Source organism: Pongo abelii, chromosome 11 (genome assembly GCF_028885655.2).
Source record: "Pongo abelii isolate AG06213 chromosome 11, NHGRI_mPonAbe1-v2.0_pri, whole genome shotgun sequence".
NCBI lineage: Eukaryota > Metazoa > Chordata > Mammalia > Primates > Hominidae > Pongo > Pongo abelii.
In genome coordinates, this window is record NC_071996.2 from 77,532,901 (window position 1) to 77,559,814 (window position 26,914).

The 26,914-nt window shown below is 36.8% G+C and overlaps 1 protein-coding gene across 3 annotated transcripts in view; it reads right to left on the bottom strand.

The window, feature by feature from the left end:
- Positions 1-26,914, bottom strand: part of CHN1 (chimerin 1) — a 207,957-nt gene that overhangs the window by 141,956 nt on the left and 39,087 nt on the right. For 2 of the 3 annotated variants that reach the window (XM_063712622.1, XM_024243907.3), the window contains exons 2-3: positions 12,012-12,050; positions 4,572-4,627 (exon numbers count right to left, since the gene is read on the bottom strand). In XM_063712622.1, the coding sequence (XP_063568692.1) occupies positions 4,572-4,627; positions 12,012-12,050 (95 nt within the window). Of the gene's footprint in view, positions 1-2,551; positions 2,600-4,571; positions 4,628-12,011; positions 12,051-26,914 lie in introns of those variants that run through there. The other variant, XM_054549518.2, reaches the window with a different exon arrangement.

A 26,914-nucleotide genomic window follows, 5' to 3' on the forward strand; every position in this document is an offset into this window, starting at 1 on the left:
TGATCTCCTGATCTCGTGATCCACCCGCCTCAGCCTCCCAAAGTGCTGAGATTATAGGCGTGAGCCACCACTCCCAGCCAAGAAGTAATTATTTTTCAATAATATATCATCTAGGAAAGTTATTACGATTCCACATTACCTAATACAGTCCATACTCAAATTTATCCAGTTGTACTCAAAATTTACAGCTTTAAAATATATATATCAGTTGAGGACCCAATCAAGGTCCTTGAATCTGATGGCCATGTCTCTTTAGTCTCCTTTAATTTTATATCATCCCACCACTGTTTTTTTTTATGATAATGACATTATTTATAAACCCAGGGCAGATGTCTTATGGAATGTACACATTCTGAATTTGTCTGATTCATACTTTATAATTAGATTTAAGTTAAACAGTTTTGGCAAAAATATTATACAAGTGATACTGTGTGTTTCACTGTATCACTTCAGGAGACACATGTCAGTTTGTCCCATTACAGGTAATGCTGAGTTTGACCACCACATCTCTCCACTTTAAAGGCATATTTTTCTCTTTGCAATTAACAAATAATTGGTGGTGTCATACCTTGAGACCATGTAAATATCCTGTTCACCTACAGCCTTTCATCCAATGGTTTTAACATCCAATGATTGATGATCCTTGCCTGGAGTCAATCATTAGTGCAAATTAGTGATTTTGTAATTTTATATTTTTTCTACATTTTAAGTGTCATTTCTTCTGTAAAGAACAACAGTATATTTCCCCATTTTTTCTCTTTGTAACAAAGTGAGTTTTCTTTTTAATTTTAAATTATAATTATGGACTTACAAATTCTCTCTCACATAATGTGTTATAATCCATACCTACCATTATTCTTTTAGATGTTCAAATTGTTCCAAGTTTTGATGGTAGGAAACTTTCAAATAGGCTCCTGTGCCTTTTTGACATGTCTCCATCAGTTTTTGAGCATGTTCTTGTTTTCCAACACAATATGTTCCTGGACCTCTTTGCCCCACATTAAGAAATCAGGAACTTCTCTAAGGAACATTGCCTCATTTTGGTAGGAAACCGTATTTGGAACCCAAAATCTAGTCCCTGGAAATACTCATTCTTACTGGGGCTTCTAGGCCCTTTCCTTGGACTGAGATAGAAAAAAAATTTTTTTAATCTATGAGTTAATATTAATGCCACCAATTCAAAACTAATACCACAATATACTTTCTAATTGTGTCCCATTCTCCTAATTAATTAATATCTCCTAAGAACCCTGGTTCCCCCAATCCAGTAAAATTATTTCTTTGCTCTATCCTATATTACAAACAAAATAATTTCAAGATTACTACACATGTAGTTAAGACTTCTCTAAGTCTGTTTTTATATAGTTGTGACTTTTGAACTATGTAAATGTTCACATGTTGAATGTTCGATCATCTACTCCTTATGATAATTGTTTTACTGGTCTCTGGTTTAAGCCCTCTGTGCTTCTCTTTTGCAAAAATAAACTATTTTTTTTTCTTTTTTGTGGAGAACAGGATCTTACCATGTTGCCAGGCAGGTCTCAAACCTCTGGGCTCAAGCTGTCTTTTCACCTCTGCCTTTTGCAATTTTTGTCCTTAGAATATTTCTCTCTGAGTTTGTACAGTCAGAATAATATGTTTAAAAGTTACTTAAGCCAAGAAGTATATGGAAAAACGCTCAGTATCACTAAACATCAGGGAAATGCAAATCAAAACCACTGTTAGTATGTCACCCCAGTTAGTATGCTACTAACAAAAAGACAAAACAAATGCTGGCAAAGATGCAGAGAAAAGGGAATTCGTACACTGATGGTGGGAATGCAAATTAATACAGCCATTATGGACAATGGTATGGAGGTTCTACTAAAAAACTAAAAATAGAGCTACTGTATAATCCACCAATTTCATTACTGGGGTTATATCCAAAGAAAAGGAAATCAGTATGTCAAAGAGGTGTCTGTGTTCTCATGTTTATTACAGCATTTTTCACAATAGCCAAAATATGGAATCAACCTAAGTGTCCATCAACAGACAAACGGATAAAGAAAATGTGGTTTATTTACACAATGGAATACCATTCAGCCATTAAAAAGAATGAAATCCTGTCATTTTGCAGCAACACGGATGAACTTGGAAGACATTATGTTAAATGAAATAAGAAAGGCACAAAAGATGAATACTTAGCACATTCTCATTCGTATGTGGAAGCTAAATAAATTGATCTCACAGAAGATGAGCAAGACAGTGGTATCTAGAGGCTGGGAAGGGTAGAGAAAAAAAAGGACAGGGAGAGGTTGGTTAACAGATATAAAATTATCCTAGATAAGAGTTACAAATAATTTATATTATTAATTAGCTAGAAGCGAGAATTGTGAATGTCTCAACACAAAGATTTGAGGTAATGGATATGCTAATTACCCTCATTAATAATTACAGTGTATACATGTATCAAAATGTCACTCTGTATTACACAAATAGGCACAATTATTATGTGTCAATTTAAAATATTTTTTAAAAAGCAACTTAAAAGGCCAGGTGCCCTGGCTCACACCTGTAATCCCAACACTTTAGGAGGCCACGGTGGGTGGATATCTTGAGCTTAGGCGTTTGAGACCAGCTTGGGCAACATGGTGAAACCCCATCTCTACAAAAAAATACAAACATTAGCCAGACATGGTGGCATATGCCTGTAGTCCCAGCTACTTGGGAGGCAGAGGTAGGAGTATCACTTGAGGTCAGGAGGTTGAGGCTGCAGTGAGCCAGATCACACCACTGGACTCTAGCCTGGGTGACAGAGCAAGACTGTCTAAAAAAAAAAAATAAAAAGTTAAATAAATAAATAAATAAAAGCGATTTAAGTTATCTTTTTTGGTGATTATGCTGTAAATGTGTAAGGTTCATTTGTTCTTATTTGTATTCAACTTTAGGGTTTGCGTGTGTGTGTGTGTGTGTGTGTGTGTGTGTGTGTTTTTGTTTTTGTTTTGAGATGGAGTCTTGCTCTGTTGCCCAGGCTGGAGTGCAGTGGCGCCATCTCGGCTCACTGCAACCTCTGCCTCTCGGGTTCAAGCGATTCTCCTGCCTCAGCCTCCTGAGTAGCCGGGATTACAGGCGCCCGCAACCACAACCAGCTAATTTTTGTATTTTTAGTACAGACTGGGTTTCACCATGTTGGCCGGGCTGGTCTCGAACTCCTGACCTTGTGATCTGCCCGCCTCAGCCTCCCAAAGTGCTTGGATTACAGGCGTGAGCCATCACGCCCAGCTGGATTTGCTTTTTAAAAATAATTTTTATTTACCTTTTTTGTTTCAATACATGACCATTTACATGGTTCAAAAGTCACAACTCAGACTAAAAATCAGACTCAGAAAAATCTCACTCCCATCTCTATTTCCTCCACAGTGCCCTTACATTGCTCTTCATCCACTCCTTATCATAATTATCTTACCAGTCTCTGGTTTAATCCTTTCTGTGCTTCTCTTTTGCAAAAATAAACTATATCTACAAATATACTTTTCCTTTTTGTGGAGAACAAGGTCTCACTATGTTGCCCAGGCTGGTCTTGAACTCCTGGATCAAGCTGTCTTCTCACCTGTGCCTTGCTAAGTGTTGAGATTACTGGCATGGGCTGCTTTGCCTGACCAGACTATATATTTTTTATTTTCTATTCTTTCATATCAAAAAGGGACCATACTTACTATATCTATATACATTTTATATCTGGAAATCTTTCCATATCAGTACATAGAAATCTTCCTTATTTTAGTATTCTATTCTATTCAATCAGTCTCCTCTGGACAGACATTTAGGTTTTTTTCTGCTATTACTAACAATCCTACAATGAAAAACTTTGAGCATATGTTATTCTATATTTGTACAGGTGGTTCCTCAGGATAAATTCCTAGAATTTGGATTGGTAAGTCAAAGGCAGGTGAAGGTATAATTTGGTAGATACTGCAAAATTCTCATAAAGTTATAGTATGTCACATTCCAATCTGCAATGTAAGTGCCTGTTTCCTCACAGGCTTGCCAAGTAAGTATATTCTGAGCTTTTAACTTTTGCCAATCTGCAAAGTAAAAATGATCTCTCTGTATTTTAATTGGCATTTCTCTTATTACCAGTGAAATTTGAACATCTTTACATACATTGTCATATATCATATCTTTTTTTGGTGAACTATCCACATCTTTTGTTCATTTTTAAAATCATAAGTTAAATACTTATTTCAATGTAAAAAAGAATTCAATAATCCTACAATGATGGCTCCAAACTTTGTTCTAAAAAAAGAATATTAAACAATGAAAAAACAATGTATGAATTAACTGAAAAGAATACGAACAACCCTTAAAACTATATGGTCACATTCTATACTGTGTTCCAAACAGTCCACTAAAAAGTGGAAGTTAAATCAAATGAGAAGGATATTAAGAAAAATGTATTCCAGTTATAATTTTATCATATCGATTAGTGTTAAGTGGTTAATCTCACAAACAACCAAGCCACTGAAGAAGGTGAACGTTTGGGAAACAGATGGTTGAGAGACATTTTTTGGCAGCAGTTTCATTACACCCACCTCGCAAGTACAGGTAATTCTTCGAGGATGAGGGGCTTCCTGTTGTAGCTGATATACTGTGAGAAGGTAGAAACAAAAAGTGTCAATGTCCCTTACATAGAACTTATCAATATATTAGAAATAAAAACCTGGCTGTTTTTTATGTTCACAAGAAAACTGGTATAACCTTATTTACTAAGTTGTGTTATGAACAAAACAAAGAAAGTAAACAAAACTACATTTAGTGAAAGCCCAGGAGCAATACAAACAGAAAAATCATAATCCAAACAAGTATCTTTTTACCTTATAACAAGTCAGTGCTGGATATTTGGCTCTGTTCTCTGTAATCTGGTCATTTATTTTCCCCAATTATTTGTGGGGATATTAAGGATGTCTTTGATATAAACCAATAATAGTTATATATACATATATTTAAAGCATGTTATTAAGTGTCAAGCTTGAAACTAAAATCAAGATTTATAGGCTAAATGTAACGAATACACTGTTTTTCTCCCCTATTTATATTGCAAACATCTATCTTCAAAGATAATTTTCCTCTTCCCCTAAAAACAAAAGGTCTGAGCCAAAGTTACCACTGCTTATTCAACTAGGGCAAATATAGCAAAAGAAAGAATTCAGATATTCAAATAACTTGCCAAAAGAGGGAATCATTTTTAGGGCATCTGAAAATGCATCAGTGAAAATTATACTGATACCATGACTTCCTTCTAGCCTCACTTCAGGCTTTTTTATTTAAAATGAAAAAAGAATGAATAGGATGTGTGACTATATATGTGTAAGTTTATCTCTTAGAGATTTTTTTTTCTGTTTCTACATATATAATCACATATAATTTAATACTCTAAATACTTATTTTGTCAACATAACATCAAACTACCCAGTAATCTGGGACTGTCAGATAATGGATGACTCAGATTTCAAATGGATATAATTACACAGACTCTACTTCTGACCACATTCATTCATATACATCATAGGGACATATATAGAATAAATACAAGTAGACTATACACACATACATAATTAGCCTGTGTGTGTGTGTATATATATATAAAAATGTGTGTGTATATACATACTATCTCTCTCTACACACACACAGAGTGAACACACACAGATACACATAACTGTGCATACTTCTATGCAAAGGGGATACAGCACTGTGGTTAAGAATTTGAACTCTTGAACAAAACCATCTGGAGTCTGAACACTGGGGCTCTGTCACTAGCACTGCATTCTATGCCTTCATTTTCCTTATTTGCAAAATGGGATTAGTAATAGTTTCTACTTCACAGATTACTTAAGGATATAAATAATTTATGTGAAAGATGTAAAATAGTCCCTAGCACATAGTAAATGCTCAATGAAGATTACTTATTATTATGCATAGGTGATTGATATTAATACATAAAATTCTTTATAATAATACTTGATTACTAGGATGCATCTTGAGTTCATCACTAAAACATAATATCAGGGCAATGCTATAATTTAAAAGGAACTGAGAAAATACAGCTTTATTGTTTAAAAATCAAACACAAAGCCACTTCATCAGGAATGTTTAAATTCTACTGTTAGAAATGTATTCCTTTACCTTTTTCTCCTGATGGCAAAAATCCCTAAGACAGGTAATACGTTAAAATAGTTTTAGATACCCATATTTCACTATGAGAGTTAATAAGAAATATTCCTGTGAATATAGTTTTATATATTGTTACAGAGATGACACAAAGGGAGTTAATTCTGAGGTAGAAAAGGGAAGAAAAAGCACTAAAGTCAAATTTGTCTGGCCCTGATAATGAAAAGTACATGTGTATCACCCCATGATATGTGTAAATCTCCATCCTCCTTAAAAGTGGCCAAAACATGATTTGTAAGAAAGAAGGATTCTTCAAGGGCCAGGCACAGTGGCTCACACTTGTAATCCCAGCACTTTGGGAGGCCAAGGTGGGAGGATCGTTTGAGCTCAAGAGATCAGCCTGGCAACATAGCGAGACCCTGTCTCTAAAAAACGTAAAAAAAAAAAAAAAAGAAAGAAAGAAAGAAAAAGATTCTTCAAGTCCATTCCTCCATATTGGTAACTACAAGGTAAAAATTCAGTTCACATTTCTTTTTTTTTTTTTTTCTTTTTATTATTATTATTATTATTATTATACTTTAGGCTCTATGGTACATGTGCGCAACGTGCAGGTAAGTTACATATGTATACATGTGCCATGCTGGTGCACTGCACCCACCAACTCGTCATCTAGCATTAGGTATATCTCCCAATGCTATCCCTCCCCCCTCCCCCCAAATTCAGTTCACATTTCTACTTTGACCAGTAATTCTCAAAACATTGGTATTTTCCTTTGTCAAGAAAATGCTCTGGAAAGTGCTGCCATCTATGAAAACCCAATTCTGAGAACTGAATGATAGTCAAGAAGAACATTAAAAGTTAATACAGAAAGTAAAATGCCGATTTTGACTCAAAGCACAAATACTGTAGTATCTGGTTATCAGCAGTAAGCGTTTGCCTGTTCAGTAAGCATACATTAAGATGAGCCACTATGAGAAAAAGGGAGACAATATTGTCATATGAGAATTGATCTGGGTTTCAAATATGCTTTCATCAGAGTTTCAAAGGGTATATAGTATTTTCTTAACATTAAGTCACATAAGGTTATTTACTTTTCAATTTCTTTCAAATCCTTCTAATCGTCTCAAAAGGATAAAGCTCTGTTTCATAAAGAGGAACTTTTAGACAAATGCCTCCTGATTGGCTACCAGTGGTTACTAACGGTTAATCTATCTTTAAGACTCTTTTTTTTTTTTTTTTTTTTTTTGGAGACAGTGTCTCACTTGGTCACCCAGGCTGGAGTGCAGTGGCACAAACGCGACTCACTGCAGCCTCAACCTCCCGAGTTCAAGCAATCCTCATGCCTCAGAACCCAAGTAGCTGGGACTACAGGCACACACCACCACGTCCAGCTAATTTTTGTATTTTTTATACAGACCGGGTTTCACCATGTTGCCCAGGCTGCTCTCAAACTCCTGAGCTCAAGTGATCCTCCCACCCTGGCTTCTTAAAATGCTGGGATTACAGGTGTGAGCCACTGTGCCTGGTCAAGTCTTGGATATTTTATAACAAATATAACAAATTTGGATTCAAAAAACGCCTATCAAAAAGATCATTAAAAAATTATACAAAGGAATGAGGTCTAATTCAGGTCCTTCTCTCTCAGTTTGGAATTTTTGATAATTTGAATTGGAACTCAGCTGAATTTAAATAAGCACAATCATTAAATTATTCACCAAAAATTAATAGCTAAATTCAAGATGAGGGAATATATGATTAAAGTACTTAATATTTTCAATCACCTTAGAAGTGTCAATGCGTATATACTTATTAATGAAATTCTCAATCCCTATAGACAATAAATTGTTCATCAAGTCCAAAGATCACAAATTGGTATCCTGAAGTCAAAATTGGTCCACATGTGTTTTGTTTGCTGTCTTTTACATTTGAGTAGGTTTTTAACATTAAAAAATTAAGAAACTTAAGGACAACAAAAGCAAAAGAGAATTCCAGCGTCTCTTGAAAACTCAGATCTGGCAATATTGAACCCAGAGTCTAATATGACAATAAAAGGAGCTAATTTTGAGCTACTCTCTATAGACAAGGTCTCCACGGTCTACTTGCTCACAGTCCTAATCTGGCTTGCTTGCCTCATTTATTACATGTAAGGTTCCTGGTTTAATTCACACAATAAGTATTGAAAAGTGACAAAACCATATTTATTTAAAAAGAGTCCACAACTTAGACTTCTTGCTAATTTTACTTCCCTATTGGTTTATATTTGTCAGATTTCAGAGTTACATTTTTACAAGATCAATGGAACTAACAGTAGGAAGTACAAGATAGGCATGGGTAAAATAAGTTTCTTCTAGAATCAAATTGTGAAATGCTGTTCAGATTCCACCATGCCAAAGATAGAAAAACAAAACACACTAACATGTAGCAACTTTTGACATTAAATTAAATCATCTTGTTTACTTTTATAGCTCTATTACAGAAGTGAACAATTAGAACTTCTTGAATAGCTTTCAATGGGTGTGTCACCTTACATGAATTGACATACCTAATTATTTTTAAAATTTCAGCCCATTTCTATTTTATTACCATTTTAAGAATTTTTTAATAACTAAATTTAAGTCACATCACAGAGATGCTTCACAGAGAAGCATTACAGTTTGTCGGTCCCAAAGACTATTAGTAGAAAATATTGTCAATTATCAATTCTAAACTACATATATATCTGGCCTAAGATTGTCATGGCTCAAATATTAAGGATACAGAACAATGCCTACTACCTCAGTTATTTAAAATTCCAGTCTCTATTGATGAAGTCAGGGTATAACAGGTCTGTCAGTCTTTAAAAATTTTCCTACTATTATGTAAAGATTCCTAAGAGATGAAGTCCTTAAGGTACAATTAATAAACATCTTACTGAAGATTATTTAGAGCTGGTTGTAAAAACTGTAAAACTGTCTGAGTGGTAAAAGATAATATACACAAAAAGTTCAACTTAATCACATTTTTTTCTAAGATCAGAATTTGACAAACACATTAACCATCTATATGATCATAAAAAGTCATCGTTAGAATGTATTTATTTATTTAATATGAATGAACAAATGAATGAGACAGGGTCTGGAGTTCAGAGTACTGATCACAACTCACTGCAGCCTCCATACCCCTTGGGCCCAAGTAATCCTCCCACCTCCACCTCCCAAGTAGCTGGGACCACAGGAGTGCAACACCATGCCCAGCTAATGTTTTTATTTCTTATTTTTTGGTAGAGATGGGATCCCCCTAAATTGGCCAGGCTGGCCTCAAACTCCTGGGCTCAAGTGGTCCTCCCATCTCAGTCTCCCCAGACTACTAGGATTACAGGCCTGAGTCACCAAGCCTGGCTGCAATTTTTGTTTCCTCATTTGTTAAAATTTGTACATACTCAAATCCTGGAAGATTAATATCATAATCTTATAAGAAAATTTCTAAAAAGGATTTTTCCACTTGCTTTTAACATAGTTTAATTTTAAAATTTCCTTGAATCAGAAGTTTTTTCATGTGACAAATGAAAAAGTCAAAAGATAAAATATCTATTTTAATAATTTCCTACACATTTCTACTATTAAAATGATTGTGGGGAGTTCAGACATTGAAGTCATGAAGAGAAATGATAAAACTCTGTAACAGAATTGTAGTCTTATGAAAGAAAGATTCAGCTGGGCACAGTGGCTCACACCTATAACCCCAACACTTGGGAGGCTAAGGAGGCAGGATCACTTGAGATCAGGAGTTGCAGACCTTCCTGGGCAACACAGTGAGACCTCGTAGTCTACAAAATAAAATTTTTAAAAATCAACCTGTGGTCACAGCTACTCAGGAGGTTGAAGTGGGAGGATCACTTGAGCCCAGGGGGTCAAAGTTGTAGAATGCCAAGATTGCACCACTGCACACCAGCCTGGGTGACAAAGCAATAGCCTATCTCTTTTTTTTTTTTTTTTGAGACATAGTTTTGTTCTTCGCTGTTGTTGCCCAGGCTGGAGTGCAATGGTGCAATCTCAGATCACTGCAGTCTCCGCCTCTCAGGTACAAGTGATTCTCCTGTCTCAGCCTCCCAAGTAGCTGGGATTACAGGCATGCCATCACTACGCCCAGCTAATTTTTTGGTATTTAGTAGGGACGGGTTTTCACCATGTTAGGCTGGTCACGAACTCCTGACCTCAGGTGATCCACCCGCCTCGCCTCCCAAAGTGTTGGGATTACATAAATGCCATATTTTAAAACAAATGATAGCTACTGCAAGACATGCGAGATATGTGAAGCTACAAAAAATACCAATTGCATATACTACATTTACTAACTGATATTTTTCATGGAGGAAAAGATCACTACAAACTCAATAATAGTCTGAGGCTTCATAAATGTTCTTACATTAAAAATGTGCAGGGTGCAAGTCAGAGTCAGGGAATAAAGATAAACTGAAAACCAGAAAATGCAGAAGTTTTTTTTTTGTTTTTTGTTTTTTTTTTTTGAGATGGAGTCTTGCTCTGTTGCCCAGGCTGGAGTGCAGTGGTGCGATCTTGGCTCACTGCAACCTCTGCCACCCTGGTTCAAGCGATTCTCCTGCCTCAGCCTCCCAAGTAGCTGGGACTACAGGTGTGTGCCATCACACCCAGCTAATTTTTTTATTTTCAGTAGAGATGGGTTTCACCACGTTGGCCAGGCTGGTCTCAAACTCCTGAGGCAATCCGCCTGCCTTGACCTCCCAAAGTGCTGGGATTACAGGCATGAGCCACAGCACCCGGCCAGAGAAGAATTTTAAATAGGCTTCCAGCCAATGAGATTATGAGACAAAATCTTTAGGAGGTAAAGAACATTAGTCATTTTTACACATTTGTATAACTATACTCCCAAGGGAAAAAGAAAAAGGCACCAGCAGCGTTGAGGGGAAGCATCTATGGCAATATTTTTAGAGACTGTTCATATTTTACTTATAATTAGCCCAAAGTGGCAACCTATTAAAAAAAAATTATCTGTTCTGAGAACATAAGACCAATGAGAATCTGAATCGCTGTTCCTTCAGTAGGCAAATTTCAGCAACCTACAATCATCGGATTTATAATAAACCTCAACATTTACAAAGATGTTAATCTATAATTAAAGTACAGGTTTCTTAGGCTGCTTATTCAACTACAGAAACAACAAACAAGAACTTATAGTGCTTTTCTATAATAATGCATTCATAAATTTTAAAAAACTATTTTGATTATATTAGCCCTATTTCAACTTTTAAAATCTGAAATATCCTTTACTTGGTGAAATAATATTCTCTAGAAAACAAGGAAAGGAAAATAAAGAACTAAAACCCTAGATGTTTAAAAAGAAATATTTATCCTAACACAGTTTAAACAGCAGCATGGAATCAAGTATCTCCCTTATGTTTTGGGAAAGTAATTATTTAAAAGTTAGATCACCTTTTTTTGCCTCTTTTCACTTATTCTTTCTATCAATATAGCCTCCTGAATTATTGTCATTTAAATATTCCTTTCTTCACATAAAGAATAAGGACCTGAAAATAATTAGACTGAATTCTCAGTGTCTCCTTGTATTAGCTTTATTAGCCACTCTTAACAAGTGGTCTCAAGTTTCACTACATGGAATTCATGCAAGCTCAGAGGCATGAAATGCATTCCAGACAGAAAACCATATACTGTACAGACTTTGTGTAAACACTTACTTAACCACAATTATTTCTATGCTACTCCCAAACCTTGTTTAAAGTAATTTTTCAACAATGGGTATAAAACGGAATGAGTATTTCTATCTAATAATCCCATATTTTTATATTACTTATAAAGCACTATAACCCACACAATTATTTGTAGACTTACAGTAAGATTTCCAAACAGGAGGTCTATATTCATCTGTATCTGAAAGAAAAAACATCAAATTAACATTACTGAATATTTAAATTTTAAATGAGAAATTTTAATCATTAACTCATTTAACATATATTTGTTGAGATCTATTTGTTCTAGGTATTGTGCTAGGCACTAAAGGGCATTCAAGGGTTTTTTTTTAGTCTTGGTCCTTACTTAGTTGGAGTAATTTTACAAAGATGTTTAAATAAAGTTACTGTATTTATTCAATTGCTTATTACATAAAAACATCAAGGTTAACTTTTACTGCTGGTACTCATTTCTTACTATCACTGAAGTAATAGTCAATAAAGGCTTCGTTTCTTTGGGCTTGATTATTTCACTGAAAGATCCCTAAAATTATTGAATTTTTCTTTTTCAGTCAAATTCACCAGATTAATCATTTTAATCACCGCAAAAGTTAAGTATTTCTATTATTTTCCCCCATTACATTTAGGGGATTCCAATGTACATGGTTTTACTAACATGAAGAGAGAAGGAACAGCAAGGTTCAGATCTCAGTCCTCACACATCCTGGACAATCAAAACCAGGAAATGAGAAACACTTCAATGGAAGAGAGTGTATCTAGGGAACCACAACGAACATGAGGTGAACATCTGCTCTTCAAGTCCATTTCCCCTCACGTTGCCTAAGTGCAGATGTAGGAGACAGTATAAATAGGAAGTGGAAAGAGATGGAAATACAAACACATGAGAGATGTGGAGTAATCAGAGAAAGGAGAAGGGGCCAGTGTAGCTTCCGGCTACACTGTGTGGCTTCTCATCAGTAAAGCATAGCTGGGGACTAATTTTTGCCAGTCAAAAGCTCTGCCTGCAAGACTATATAGCCAAGACTGCAGAAACATTTTTTGGTATAGAAAGGTATGGCCAGCCACATCATCTGGCTCTGCTGGAAACTAACATGAACCCATTAGGCAATCTGATCCTAAAATGTTGATCTCCAAGGAAGCAAAAAAAATCCCTGGAAAGTTTATTGAGAAGACTAAACAAGTAGCTCAGGTAAAATGGTCATAGACATAAGACATTCAGCCTCCAATCTGCAACCTTTAAACTGCAATATCACACTTCATTTATAATGTGTTATCATAAACCACACAAATACTTTGAGAAAAAGGGTTACAGCAAGACTACTAATAGTGGGCATAAGAATATAACATGGAAATTTTAAATCATGTGGAAATTGCTTGGCACCCCATAGGAGTGTTCAAATATGTCTGCTTCAAGAGAAAGAAATAATGGGCATCCAAATTGGTAAGTCAAACTGTCACTGTTTGCTGATGACATGATCGCACGCCTAGAAAACCCTAAATACTCATCCAAAAAAGCTCTTAGAACTGGTAAATGAATTCAGCAAAGTTTCCAAAGTTAATGTACACAAATCAGTAGCTCTTCTATACACCAACTGTGATCAAGCTGAGAATCAAGGCAAGAACTCAATCTCTTATATAAAAGCTGCAAAAAACAAACAAAAAACAAAAACAAAAACAACTTAGGAATACACATAACCAAGGAGGTGAAAGACCTCTGCAAGGAAAACTGCAAAACACTCCTGAAAGAAATCATAGATGAAACAAACAAATGGAAACACATCCCATGCTCATGGATGCATAGCATCAATATTGTGAAAATGACCATACTACCAAAAATAATCTGCAAATTCAATGCAACTCCCATCAAAATACTACCATCATTCTTCACAGAACTAGAAAACACAATCCTAAAATTCATATGGAACCAAAAGAGAGCCTGCACAGCCATAGCAAGACTATGCAAAAAGAACAAATCTGGAGGCATTACATTACCCAGCTTCAAACTATACTATAAGGCCATAGTTACCAAAACAGCATAGTACTGGTATCAAAATAAGGATATGGACCAGTGAAACACAACGGAGAATCCAGAAATAAAGCCAAATACTTACAGCCAACTGACCTTCAACAAAGCAAACAAAAACATTAAGTGGGGAAAGGATACCCTATTCAACAAATGGTGCTGGGATAATTGGCAAGCCACATGTAGAAGAACAAAAGTGGATCCTCATTTCTCACCCTATACAAAAATCAACTCAAGATGGATCAAAGACTTAAATCTAAGACCTGAAATCATAAAAATTCTAGAAGATAACATTGGAAAACTCCTTCTAGATATTGGCTTGGCAAAGACTTCATGACCAAGAACCCAAAAGCAAATGGAACAAAAGCAAAGATAAATAGATGGAACTTAATTAAATGAAAAAGTTTCTTCATAGCAAAAGAAATAATCAGCAGAGCAAATAGACAACCCACAGAACAGGAGAAATCTTCACAATCTATACATCTGACAAAGGACTAATATCCAGAATCTACAAGGAACTCAAACAAATCAGCAAGAACAAAACAAGCAATCCCATCAAAAAGTGGGCTAAAGACATGAATAAACAATTTTTAAAAGATGACATACAAATAGTCAACAAACATGAAAAAATGTTCAACATCACTAATTATCAGGGAAATGCAAATCAAAACCACAATATGTTAACACCTCACTCCTACAAGAGTGGCCACAATTAAAAAATCAAAAAATAATAAATGGTGTGGATGTGGTGAAAGGGAACACTTTTACACTGTTGGTGGGAATGTAAACTAGTACAATCACTATGGAAAATCATGTGGAGATTCCTTAAAGAACTAAAAGTAGATCTACCATTTGATCCAGTAATTCCACTCCTGGGTATCTACCCAGAAGAAAAGAAGTCATTATATGAAAAAGACACTTGCACACGCATGTTTATAGCAGCACAATTCACAAATGCAAAGATATGGAACCAGCCCGAATGCCCATCAATCAACAAGTGGATAAAGAAAATGTGGTATATACATCTATATATCTATATATATCTCTATATATCTCTCTATATATGTCTATCTATATATCTATATATATATAGCTAGACATCTATATATATATAGATATATATATAGACATCTATATATATAGATATATATATAGACATCTATATATATAGATATATATATAGACATCTATATATATAGATATATATATAGACATCTATATATATATAGATAGATATCTATCTATATATATAGATATATAGATAGACATATATATATATATATATATACACACACCATGGAATACGACTCAGCCATAAAAAAGAATGAAATAATGGCATTTGCAGCAGTTCAGGTGAACTTACCCAGCTGGAATTGGAGACCATTATTTTAAGTGAAGTAACGCAGGAGTGGAAAGCCAAACATCGTATGTTCTCACTCATAGGAGGGAGTTAAGCTATGAGGACACAAAGGCATAAGAATGATACAATGGACTCTGGGGAGTGAGGGGAAAGGATGGACGGGGAGAGGAATAAAAGACTACCCACTGGGTACAGTGTACAATGCTCGGGTGATAGGTGCACCAAATTCTCAGAAATCACCACTAAAGAACTCATTCATGTAACCAAACACCACCCAAAAATCTACTGAAACAAATAAATTGAAAAACAAACAAATGAAAAATAAAATAAAATGTGGTATGTACACACCATGGAATACTAAACAGCCATAAAAAAGAATGAAATTATGTCCTTTGCAAAAATACGGAGGTAGCTGGAGGCCATTATCCTAAACAAACTAACACAGGAACAGAAAACCAAATACCATATCTTCTCATTTATAAGTGGAGCTAAATATTAAGCACACAAGGATATAAATATGACACAATGTCTGTTGTGGACTACTAGAAGGTGAGGAGAGGGGTGAGTTAAACTACCTATTAAGCACTATGCTCACTGCCAGGGTGACAGGACCTGTACTCCAAACCTCAGCATCATGCAATATTCTCATGTAACAAATCTGCACATGTACGCCCATATCTAAAATAAAAGTTGAAAATTAAAAAAAAATTGTGGAAAACTTAAAGACATAGAGGAAATCTTGAAAGAAGAAGAAAAATAACTTTTCCATTGGAGAATAATGATAAGAATTACAAGCAGATTTCTCATTAGAAACCATAAAAGCATTGAGAGAGGAGTAAAATATCCAAAATGTTGAAGAAAGAAAAAATAACAACCCCAAATTTTATATCTACTAGAATTATCCTTCAAATCAGAAGGAAAGGTAAAGACTTTCTCAGACAAACAACAAATGAGAGAACTCAACACAACAAACCTGGCCAAAAATAAATGTTAGAAGAAATTCTTCAAAAACAGAGGGAAAAGGATGTAAGTCAGAAACTCAAATCTACATAAAGAAAGAGCATCAGAGAAGGAATATATGACGGTAAAATGAAAAAACAAAACACACACACAAATATGTCTGCTTAAAGAATGAATAACAGGCCGGGCGCAGTGGCTCACACCTGTAATCCCAGAACTTTGGGAGGCCAAGATGGGTGGGTCACCTGAGGTGAGGAGCTCGAGACCAGCCTTGGCCAACATGATGAAACCCCATCTCTACTAAAAATACAAACATTAGCTGGGCGTGGTGGCAGGTACCTGTACCCCAACTACTCAGGTGGCTGAGGCAGGGAGAACTGCTTGAACCCAGTGGGCAGAGGCTGCAGCGAGCTGCGATCACACCACTGCTCTCCAGCCTGGGTGACAGAGCAAGACTCTATCTCAAAAAAAAAAAAAGAATAACAGATTACATGAATAAATGAATAATGAATGAAATAATGCAGCAAATAGAGTCATTTCTCATTATTCACAGTAATTATATGCTACAAAATTACCTCAAACACTGAATTTAGCAGCAAATACTGAACCACTGCTCCTGGGGGCAACACAGGGTTAGGTTCCTGTGTGCCTCTGGTCACAACATTTTCATCAACCATTAAATACATAACCTTGTGTTATATGTGTATCTCCTTAAAGACACCTTATTTCGTATATACCGTTGATTCATTAACATTGAACTCACAGCAACAACACTGTAACTCATGCCTGTATGAAGCTTATCTAACACATGCATACTCTCCAAAAGATACATCACAGCCTTCTTGCTCTTAGGAACACTGTCTAGACAGCACTTCAGCACGAGGCTTGGGGACCATTTTAAATGGCAAAATCACTAACAACAACAATAAAATCCCACAAAAATGTAAAAAAGTGTGGCCCTGAAAAGACCATGAAAAGAGGACTTGTTTACAGCGTGAGAGCTGAAACAAGGCGCAGCACTGCCTTGCTTGGCCACAGCCGGGAACAGGCAGGTCATATGACTCAAATTTTTTACTTCTCTGTGATTATTTGCAAGTGACCACAAAAATGCCACAATGATTTATTTTACGGCTACAAATAAATATTAGAAAGGGGGCAAATTTGCAAGTATGGAATCCATGAATAATAAATAAATAATAAGCAATTATTTAGGAAAACAGCTTGCTCAGGTGAACTTACCCAGTGACGATAAAAAGTTAGAATGAAACACAACCTTAATGCAGTGATAGATAGATACATACATCTTTCCTCTGCTAGAGGGTGTGTGTGTGTGTGTGTGTGTGTGTGTGTGTGTGTTGGGGGTTAATTATATTAAAGTTTGTCTTAATAAGTAAACCATAATTAACTCAATTGTATTTTTAATACTAGAAAAAATTTGGCTGTAAGCATTCAAGTCATGTTATTATTTCCTTGATATTTTGCTGTTATTATAATTCAATCCTAAGGAGTATGACATGTAGCGAGTTTCCAGTTTATAACAGGACACCCATATTCTATGTGTGTCTCCACTTCCCTGTGGGGCGCCAAACCATAAGAGGTGGTGACCAGGTACCTCCTGATCCACTGTGAGGGGCTAGGAAGGGAGGGAGCACTCAGTGAGACCAGGACCCTATGTAGTAAATAATTTAATCTTGTCTCAGAAGAGGTCTAGACCTTGCCTTCAAAGATAATTTTTGTTTGCCTGGGGCCTGCCAGAGAGTAACTTGGGGCTTTGGGTCACTGGTATCAGTTAAGGAACCACATGGAAAGTCAATCAACCATGCTTATGCAAGAAAGCCCCAACGAAAGCTCTGAACACCGAGGCCGGGAGAGCTTCTCTGGTTGGAAATATCCCACGTGGATCATCACACATAAATGCAAGAAGCAGCCAGGGACATAACTGTAATCCCAGCTACTCTGGAGGCTGAGGCAGGAGGACTGCTTGAGCCCAGGAGTTCAAGATCAGCCTGGGCACCAAGGAAGGAAGGAAAGGGAGGGAAGGGAGGAAGTAAGGAAGGGAGGAAGTAAGGAAGGAAGGACAGGAGGAGAGAAGGAAGGGAGAGAGGGAGGGTGGGCATGTGTCCTGACTCCAAGTAGAGAGGACAATGGAAGCTCTGCGTTTTGCATTTCTCCTGGACCCTGTCCTGTGCGTGTCTTCCCCTGGCTGATTTTAATATGTATCCTTTCCTGGCAATAACCATGACTGCACGTAATGTTTAGTGAGTTCTGTTGAGTCCTTCTAGTGAATTTTAGTCCATGAAAGTGGTTGGGGAACTCCCTCACTCAATTTGCAGTTGGTGTCAAAAGTGAGGGAAGTCTTGGAGATTTTGTAGTTGGCCCTAACGCCTCACAGACCCTGTGCAAAGCTGCACCTATGAGTCGTGAGGGCCTCCAGGAGATCATTCTGACTTTGGAGAAGGTGAGAGAGAAAGGCTAATTCTCAAAGTCCTTATTCTGAGAACTGTGTACTTAGTGCTAGGTGGTGCTTTCTTAGGGAACATCGACCTTTACTTGCTCTGTGACTTTAGAAAATTTACTACCTCTCTGCATCTTAATCAATCTATTTATTTATAAAATGGAATAACAATATCATCTAAAATGGGAATAGTAACAACATAGGTTTGTTGTTGAGAATTAAATTAGGTATCATCTATAAAGCACCTTGTACTTAGGAGACCTTCAGTAAATAAGTACCCTCTCCTGCCTTCACCAAAAGTGATTGTGAAAACACAATATTACCATATTAGCCTCAAGCTGCTGTTAATGATTTCAGCCATGTATTCCCTTCTTACTATCTTGGTCTTCCATTTACACCTGCTCTGTTATAAAAGACATTATTCAAGATGCTACAGATCACAATCATGGCCAAACAAATTTAGTATTTGGCAAAAAAAAAATAAGAAATATTAGGGGAAAAGTTTGAATTTCTTTTAATATTCTTTTAATATTAAAACAATTCTAATTAATGACATTTAAGAGCACTGTTTAGGTTTTAAATATATTTTCCTAGCAATCTATTTTTTGCTGGTAGAAGTGTAAACTGGCATAACCTCTCTGGAGAGCAATTAGCTATATATACCATAAGCTTAACTGTGTAACAGGTATCTATTAAGGCAGAGATTAGGTGAGATGTTCTTTGAAGGAGAACACTTAAAAATTATTTTGGCCTTCTTATGTTTATGGGTAGAGACCTTAGATCACTGGTGTGGATCCTTTTGCTGAGAGAAAAGCGGCTTGAATGTTCCTTTAGTTGACCAGTGCGTAGGTGCCACTGTCCTTAGGACTCAGGGGAGGAAGGGACACTGGGAGAAGAAAGTTGAATGGCTTAGGGAAAAGTGCCTCAATCTCTTGATATGCAGAATTAGTTGCTAAAAGCAGGATGACCAATTTTCCAGGACCCTAAATCTTCCTGGAAAGGAAGAAACATTACCCCAATCTTTAATTCCTGAGTTTCAAAATTAAAGAGTTCTGTCACAGAAGACACTCACAGCTCAAGCCAAATCCCACTGGCAAGAAGAGGCAGAGACATTCCTGAAATAAAATGGCCTTGAAGAAGGAATAACTGAAACTGGTGATCTAAGGTCACACAAAAAGCTTCTGCGTTTATCAGGGAGGACAGATTCTGGCACAGCCTAAGGTGGATGCTAGAAGTGTCTCTGACCTCAGCCTCCCTGGTACACTAAATCCTTGAGTAAAAGAAAATGAACTTTTAAAAAACTGCAATCTTGACCTTCAACTGGGGTGACTGCTGTGACCTGGGCCATGGTCTGACCAGAAACAGGATCCTAGTGGCAGTTCAAGCAACTATTGCCAAACAGTGCAGGGCTGGTCTTAAATGCTGACAAAAAATGATGATGGGAAGGAAGAGCAATAGTGTAGTCAGTTCTCTTTCTGGCATTTGGAGGCAGATGGGATGACTCTGGGACTGGGAAAGCCTCCTGGGGCTCAAACTTGGAGGCGGAGACTGTCTAAAAAGGAACATACTAAATTTCCTGCTGATTAATAGAAAAAAATATGAGAGTATATTTGGACCCTGAATTTACGTAACAGGTCATGCCAGTTCCTTCTGCATACCTTTAGACCCAGCAGTTCTATTTTTAGAAATTCATTGTAAACAATTAATTAACGATGTTAGAAAAATATTAATACAGAAGAATATCACCACAATATTACTTTTAAAGACTAAAATACTGTACTCAACCTAAATATCCAACAACTGAAAACAGCTTAATCCATTATGATTAAGTATGATTAAGTATTCCAGTTTGAAGATACCTGGACTACATGAAAAGGACTTTACCCTTTAATCTCTTAGAAAATGTGTTCTCTGTTATCTTAAATATTTTAAATCTTATAAACCAGTGGCTGTCGATCTTTTGGGTCTCAGAAATCTGGATTCTAAAGAGATTTTAATATTTATTGATATTAGCCACACTGGAAATTAAAACACAGCTGGGGCCGGGCACAGTGGCTTATGCCTGTAATCCCAGCACTTTGGGAGGCCAAGGCGGCTGGATCACAAGGTCAGGGGTTCGAGACCAACCTGGTCTCTACTAAAAATACAAAAATCAGCCAGGCGTGGTGGTGCACACCTGCAGTCCCAGCTACTCGGGAGGCTGAGGTAGGAGAATCGCTTGAACCCAGGAGGCAGAGGTTGCAGTGAGCCGAGATCATGCCACTGTACTCTGACCTGTACAGAGTACGACTCTGTCTCAAAAAAAAATAAAAATAAAAATAAAAATAAAAACAAAGCTGGGCACAGTGGCTCATGCCTATAATGTCAGCACTTTGGGAGGCTGAGGCAGGAGGATCACTTGAGTACAGGAGCTCGAGACCAGCCTGGGCAACAAGTGAGACCTTGTCTCTATAAAAAAGACAAAAAGAGAAAAAAAATCAGGTGGCACGTGACCGTAGTCCCAGCTACACAGGAAACTGGGGTGGAAGGATCACTTGAGCCCAGGAAGTGGAGGCTGCAGTGAGCTGTGTTTGTGCCACTGCACACTAGTCTGGGTGACACTGATGGAGGGAAGGAAGGAAGTAAGGGAGGAAGGGAAGCGAGGGAGGAAGGCAGGGAGGGAAGGAACAGAGGGAAGGGAGGGAAGGGAGGGAAGGGAGGGAGGGAAGAAGGGAGGGAGGGAGGGAGGGAGGAAAGCAGGCAGGCAGGCAGAAACTTGAATTGTATCTTTTTGTTAATTCATTTAAAAATAATTAGCCAGCTGGCGCGGTGGCTCACACCTGTAATCCCAGCACTTTGGGAGGCCGAGGTGGGTGGATCACCTGAGGTCGGGAGTTCAAGACCAGCCTGACCAACATGGAGAAACCCCATCTCTACTAAAAATACAAAATTAGCCGGGCATGGTTGCAGGTGCCTGTAATCCCAGCTACTCGGGAGGCTGAGGCAGGAGAATCGCTTGAACCCGGGAGATGGACGTTGCGGTGAGCCGAGATCACGCCATTGCACTCCAGCCTGGGCAAAAAGAGTGAAACTCTGTCTCAAAAAAATAAATAAATAAAAATAAAAATTAAATTAAAAAAATAAAAAAATAAAAATAATAAGCCTATTACATCTTAACATTTTTATGAAAAATAACCATATTTTTCGGAACAAAAAATGGTTTTACATTCTGCAAATCTCTTTAATGTCTAGACTAATACAAGACAGCTGGATTCTCATATCTACATCTGTTGTTATACCACATGCCATGTAGCTTCTAGAAGATTCAATTAGATATTCGCAAGAGAACGAGAGTGATGAAAATAATGTCTCAGTATTATTACAAAAATAGTCTTGACTTCGTAAAATCTCCCTCAGGAGTCCCTGGACCATGCTTTGAGAATGAGTATTTTAAACCGTAATTTCCTTGGCATATCTAGGATATGGGATAGAGTGGGGGTAATAAACATTTCATGGGATAGAGCGCGGTGGCTCATGCCTGTAATCACAGCACTTTGGTAGGCCGAGGCAGACAGATCACGAGGTCAGGAGTTCAAGACCAGCCTGACCAACATGGTGACACCCCATCTCTACTAAAAATACGAAAATTAGCCGGGCAGGGTGCGCGCCTGTAATCCCAGCTACTCAGGAGGCTGAGGCAGGAGAATCGCTTGAACCTGGGAGGCGGAGGTTGCAGTGAGCCGAGATCACGCCACTGCATTCCCGCCTGGGCAACAGACCAAGATTCCATCTCAAAAACAAAGAAAGAAAGAAAAAATATTTCATCTAGTAGAAGAAATACAAAAATTAGGAAGAGAAAAGAGAAAATCGTGTGTTCTTTTGGCAGAGAACAGCAGCTTGTTCAAAGTTATCCAGGGCTAATACTCCAAAAATGTTTGTGATTGCCTTCAGCTGAAGGTCTCAAGAACTCACAACACCTCTTTTTGATTCTGTCAGAAAATCCGCCCAGACCCAGCATACGAACGTGTCAAACTCCACCAGTAGAACATGACTGAGAATGAGAAGCAGATAAACTATGACTTAAGAATAGCTGCTTAAAATATCTTTATCATGGTATGGCTGGGCACGGTGGCTCACGCCTGCAATCCCAGCACTTTGGGAGGCCCAGGGGGGCAGATTACCTGAGGTCAGGAGTTCAAGACCAGCCTAGCCAACAGGGTGAAACCCTGTCTCTACTAAAAATACAAAAATTAGCCGGGCATGGTGGCATGCACCTGTAATCCCAGCTACTCAGGAGGCTGAGGCAGGAGAATTGCTTGAACCAGGGAGGCAGAGGTTGCAGTGAGCCAAGATCATGCCACTGTACTCCAGCCTGGGCAACAGAGCGAGACCCTGTCTCAAAAAATAATAATTATTATTATATATATATATCCTTATCATGATATGTATGACTATTTAAATTAAGTATATACCCATAAAATCTATTAAAAGGTTTTCTCCATTGCCATGAAGTGTCAGTAATACTTTTCATACCTAATATAAAAGATAATTTTATAAAAATATCAGTTATGCTGGCATACAGAAATGTTAAAATAATCAGAAAGTTTCATTCATTCAGTAATTACACATGAAACACCTTCTATGGGTGAGGGTGTCAGTTACGAGGCGGGTCCAGATATAGTTTGTCCCTTCAATGGCAGTAACAAAAATATGATGGATATTATTCACAAACAAGGTAAAAAAGTAAGAGTAATAGAAGTTTTACAAACATTGTCTTGTCTAAATGCCTGGCAAGAATAGGTCTATAGTAAGTATTTGCTGAACTGATGAACGAATGGAAAGAAAGAAGGAATCACTTTTGGCCAGAGAGTCAAGAAACACATACCAGAAGAGGTATTATCTGACAAGACCCTTAAAGGATAGATGGTTTTTAAAATAAAGGGGCTGCAAATAACAGGCAGAAGGACACTAAACAGAGGAGAACACAGTGAATAAGAGGGCAGAAACAAGAAAGTTCAGTACATGTTTGAGGAACTACAAACAATGCAGAGTGGTTGAAATAAAGATATACTGAGGAAAGTTTGTGACTCAGGCCCTGGAGGGAACCTGGGCTGAGTTGTCAGGAGGCATCCACAAATAACGCACTATGAGTATTTCTCTGTTCTTCCAATTAAATACTCAGCTATTTGAGGACAGAAGAATGCTGTAGTCAGGTCCAGCTTACTTCTCAAGAGTCGGAGAAAGCAAGCCAGGCAGCAGGAAAGCCAAAGGCAGAAGACAACAAGCACAACTCATGGAGCAGACTCAAAAGAGCACAAAGTAATGAACTGAAAATTGCAGGTGGCAGCAAGGCCTGGGAAAGGGGAGAGAAGCTTCATGTCTAAGCTAGGTTCTGTGTGAGACATTCTCCTCGAAACTTGATGTAAAAACATAAACAAATCCATGAAAATGAAAGAAAAAGATGAGATCAAAATAAGCCTAAGTTAATTCGTATGTACAGTACAACCTTGTCAGTGTATTTTTTCATTTTTTTATAAATGAAAGAAAAGATATTCCTGTGTATATGTATGTGCATGCATACACAGGGGGGAGAGAGAGGATGAAAGAACTAGAAAGACACACACTAGAAGAGTAACAGTAGTGATCTCTACATCAGCCTTTCTTCTCCTCTAAAGCAAGCCTGGATAATGTTTCAAGTGACTGTTTTCTTAGTTCTCCCAAGTATGAGAAATAACAAACTCTGGAAGCACAGGAGAGAAGTTACCTTATTACATGTAATGGATGCTCTATGGTCTTGGAGTATTATTCTCTCCTAGAACCAGGAAGAGAAAGGCCTCTCTTTATACAACGAATATATTACATTTGTGCTAACAGAGAACTATTAAAAACAAAAAAGTGTAAGTAAACTATCTGTAAGATGAAGAAAACATGGAAACTGAATCAGACAGAGAAAAGTCCTCTTTAACAAACTCCACAGGAGGCTCTAATTGTTTTAGGTGGGCTCTTGAACTGCATGTACTACCAGAGAAATCCCAGTCTGAGAGGCATAGAAATCAACTATAGCTTTGTGGCAAACTTATGCATAATAAAGCACCACATTCTTCTAAAGTCTTTGAATTCCCCCTCAGAATCCCTGTGGAGGTCTTCATTTACCTCTTCTGCCGGTTCTAATTGAATTTGCTGAATGTCAAGCATTTGTTATAGGAAATGAAAAACAGTTTCTTAATTAAATTTTCTTTCATTCTTGGTTAACTGCTAGAATTGCAAGTCAAGAAAACCTTATCTAAACATATTTTTATATATTCTATCATGTTTATGAAAAGCGATTCCAATTTTTCTTGCTTTTTTAAACTCAAAGGTACAGACTTTAAGCAAGATTTAGTGTTAAACTCATTGTTGCCATAATCTTTTGTGCTGCTTTTTCTCTAAATATTAGTATTGTCAGGACATTCACTTTTCTTTAAATAACAAAAATTTCAAGATACTTATCTGAGCCTTTAGGCAATGATTTTTAAAATCCCTAGTTAAATCCATCTTTGATATAATTTATAACATTATAGTTATTTAGGAGATACTCAAAAGTATTCATTTACTGACTGATAGGATTAAATTTACTTACAAATACCTTAATGTCCTGATTTTTTGGATTAATTTATAACATTTTATGACTGAATACATCTTCATGTTCTCTCCAATTAGATCCTATTTACATTCACTATATCTATAGAAGTTGTTAAAAATGACCTCTGAAAACAAAAATTATTTCTTTCTTTTTATTATATATTCTTTTTTTTATCATTATATAATCTATATCTTATGCATTCTTTGGTTTAGAATAATATTCCTCTGGCGAAGTCTAAACCTGCTTAACGTTTTACTTTTAAAGTTAAACAGTTCATTCTAGAACAGACTAGAATGTTAAATTTAAGCTGTTTATTGTTTTAGGGTCAAACCAAAGGCTGTTACAACTTTTAAACAACATAATGAATTCTCAAAAAGGACTATATTGCATTTTAAATGAGGTTTAGACAAATGACCTATGAACACTCAAAAATTGTGATTTAGGTTTTAAAGCATACTAGTTTCAGATTGCCTTTGGTTTGAAAATTAACAATTTTGAATTGTATAAACAGAATGACATTTATTGGCAAGAAAAAAGACCATTTCTTCCCTTCAAATGAAGAGTCGCCTTTCAACCAACTGGTGAGATTTCCTGTACTGCTTTAATCCAAAAATGTACGTCAATAATAATTAATCCCCACCTGTTGCTGTTCTGTTTCTGTTCAATATTTAGACACACCAAAATAATGACATGCTTAAACTCTTATTTTACTATAAAGTGATTTGTGAAACAAGGGCATAAACAGTAATCACCAAACAAGTACTGTAGTTAATATGTGAATGAGTCACAAAGAAAACATCCAAGCTCTTTAATGAAGTTTCTTGGAAAACAAAAATCCACAGTGAAAATGGCTCCTAATAACATACACGATTCTAAACTAATGAGGAACAAAAATGAGCCTTGCTAGGTTTCTAGGTATCTCACATTCTGACTAAACTTCTTTCCTAGAAGATGCTTCAAAATGTGCAAAGAAGGCATTATAACTAAGATAATTAAAATTCACTCTGCAAAGTCATGGCCAAATCAGGTCAGTTAAATTCACCCTTAGAAGCAACAAAGTCATTTAAAACTGTTCCAAGTTGAAAACTGATGTTTCATGATTCAACTCCGATGGAAATAAACTATTTTTAAAACCAAAGACAATTATTTTTAATTCTTCAGAGAATAGTGACCCAGAACCGTTAATACTCAGGAAGAAAAAAAAAAAAAAAAAAACACTTCTGAAACTGTGCAACTACAGCGCTCACATTAACTTCATCAAAGATTCCCAGAAACAAATATTTTGTAAATGCAGTGCTCAATTCTTGACCACGGACCTGCAGCCTGGGCAAACAAAGCCTCCTAAATGAAATGTGAAGCAAACTTGGAAACCTCTCCTATTTAAAACTAAAGCTTGGTCTTTAATAAAAGACCTAAGCAGTTTCCTCTAACCAGCTTGGCAGACCTAGCAAACAGATTACACAAAGTCCTTCTGCTTACTCAAATCTTTCACTACACTCTTGAAAACAAAAAGTTATACACAGGAAATGGGTCATTTAACTCAATCCAAAGGTAAAAGAGTGTCATTCTCCAACCTACTAATTCTTCTAGACAAGTCGAATCTGAGGTGAGAGAAGAGAACTTCTGATAATGTTTCTTCTAACATG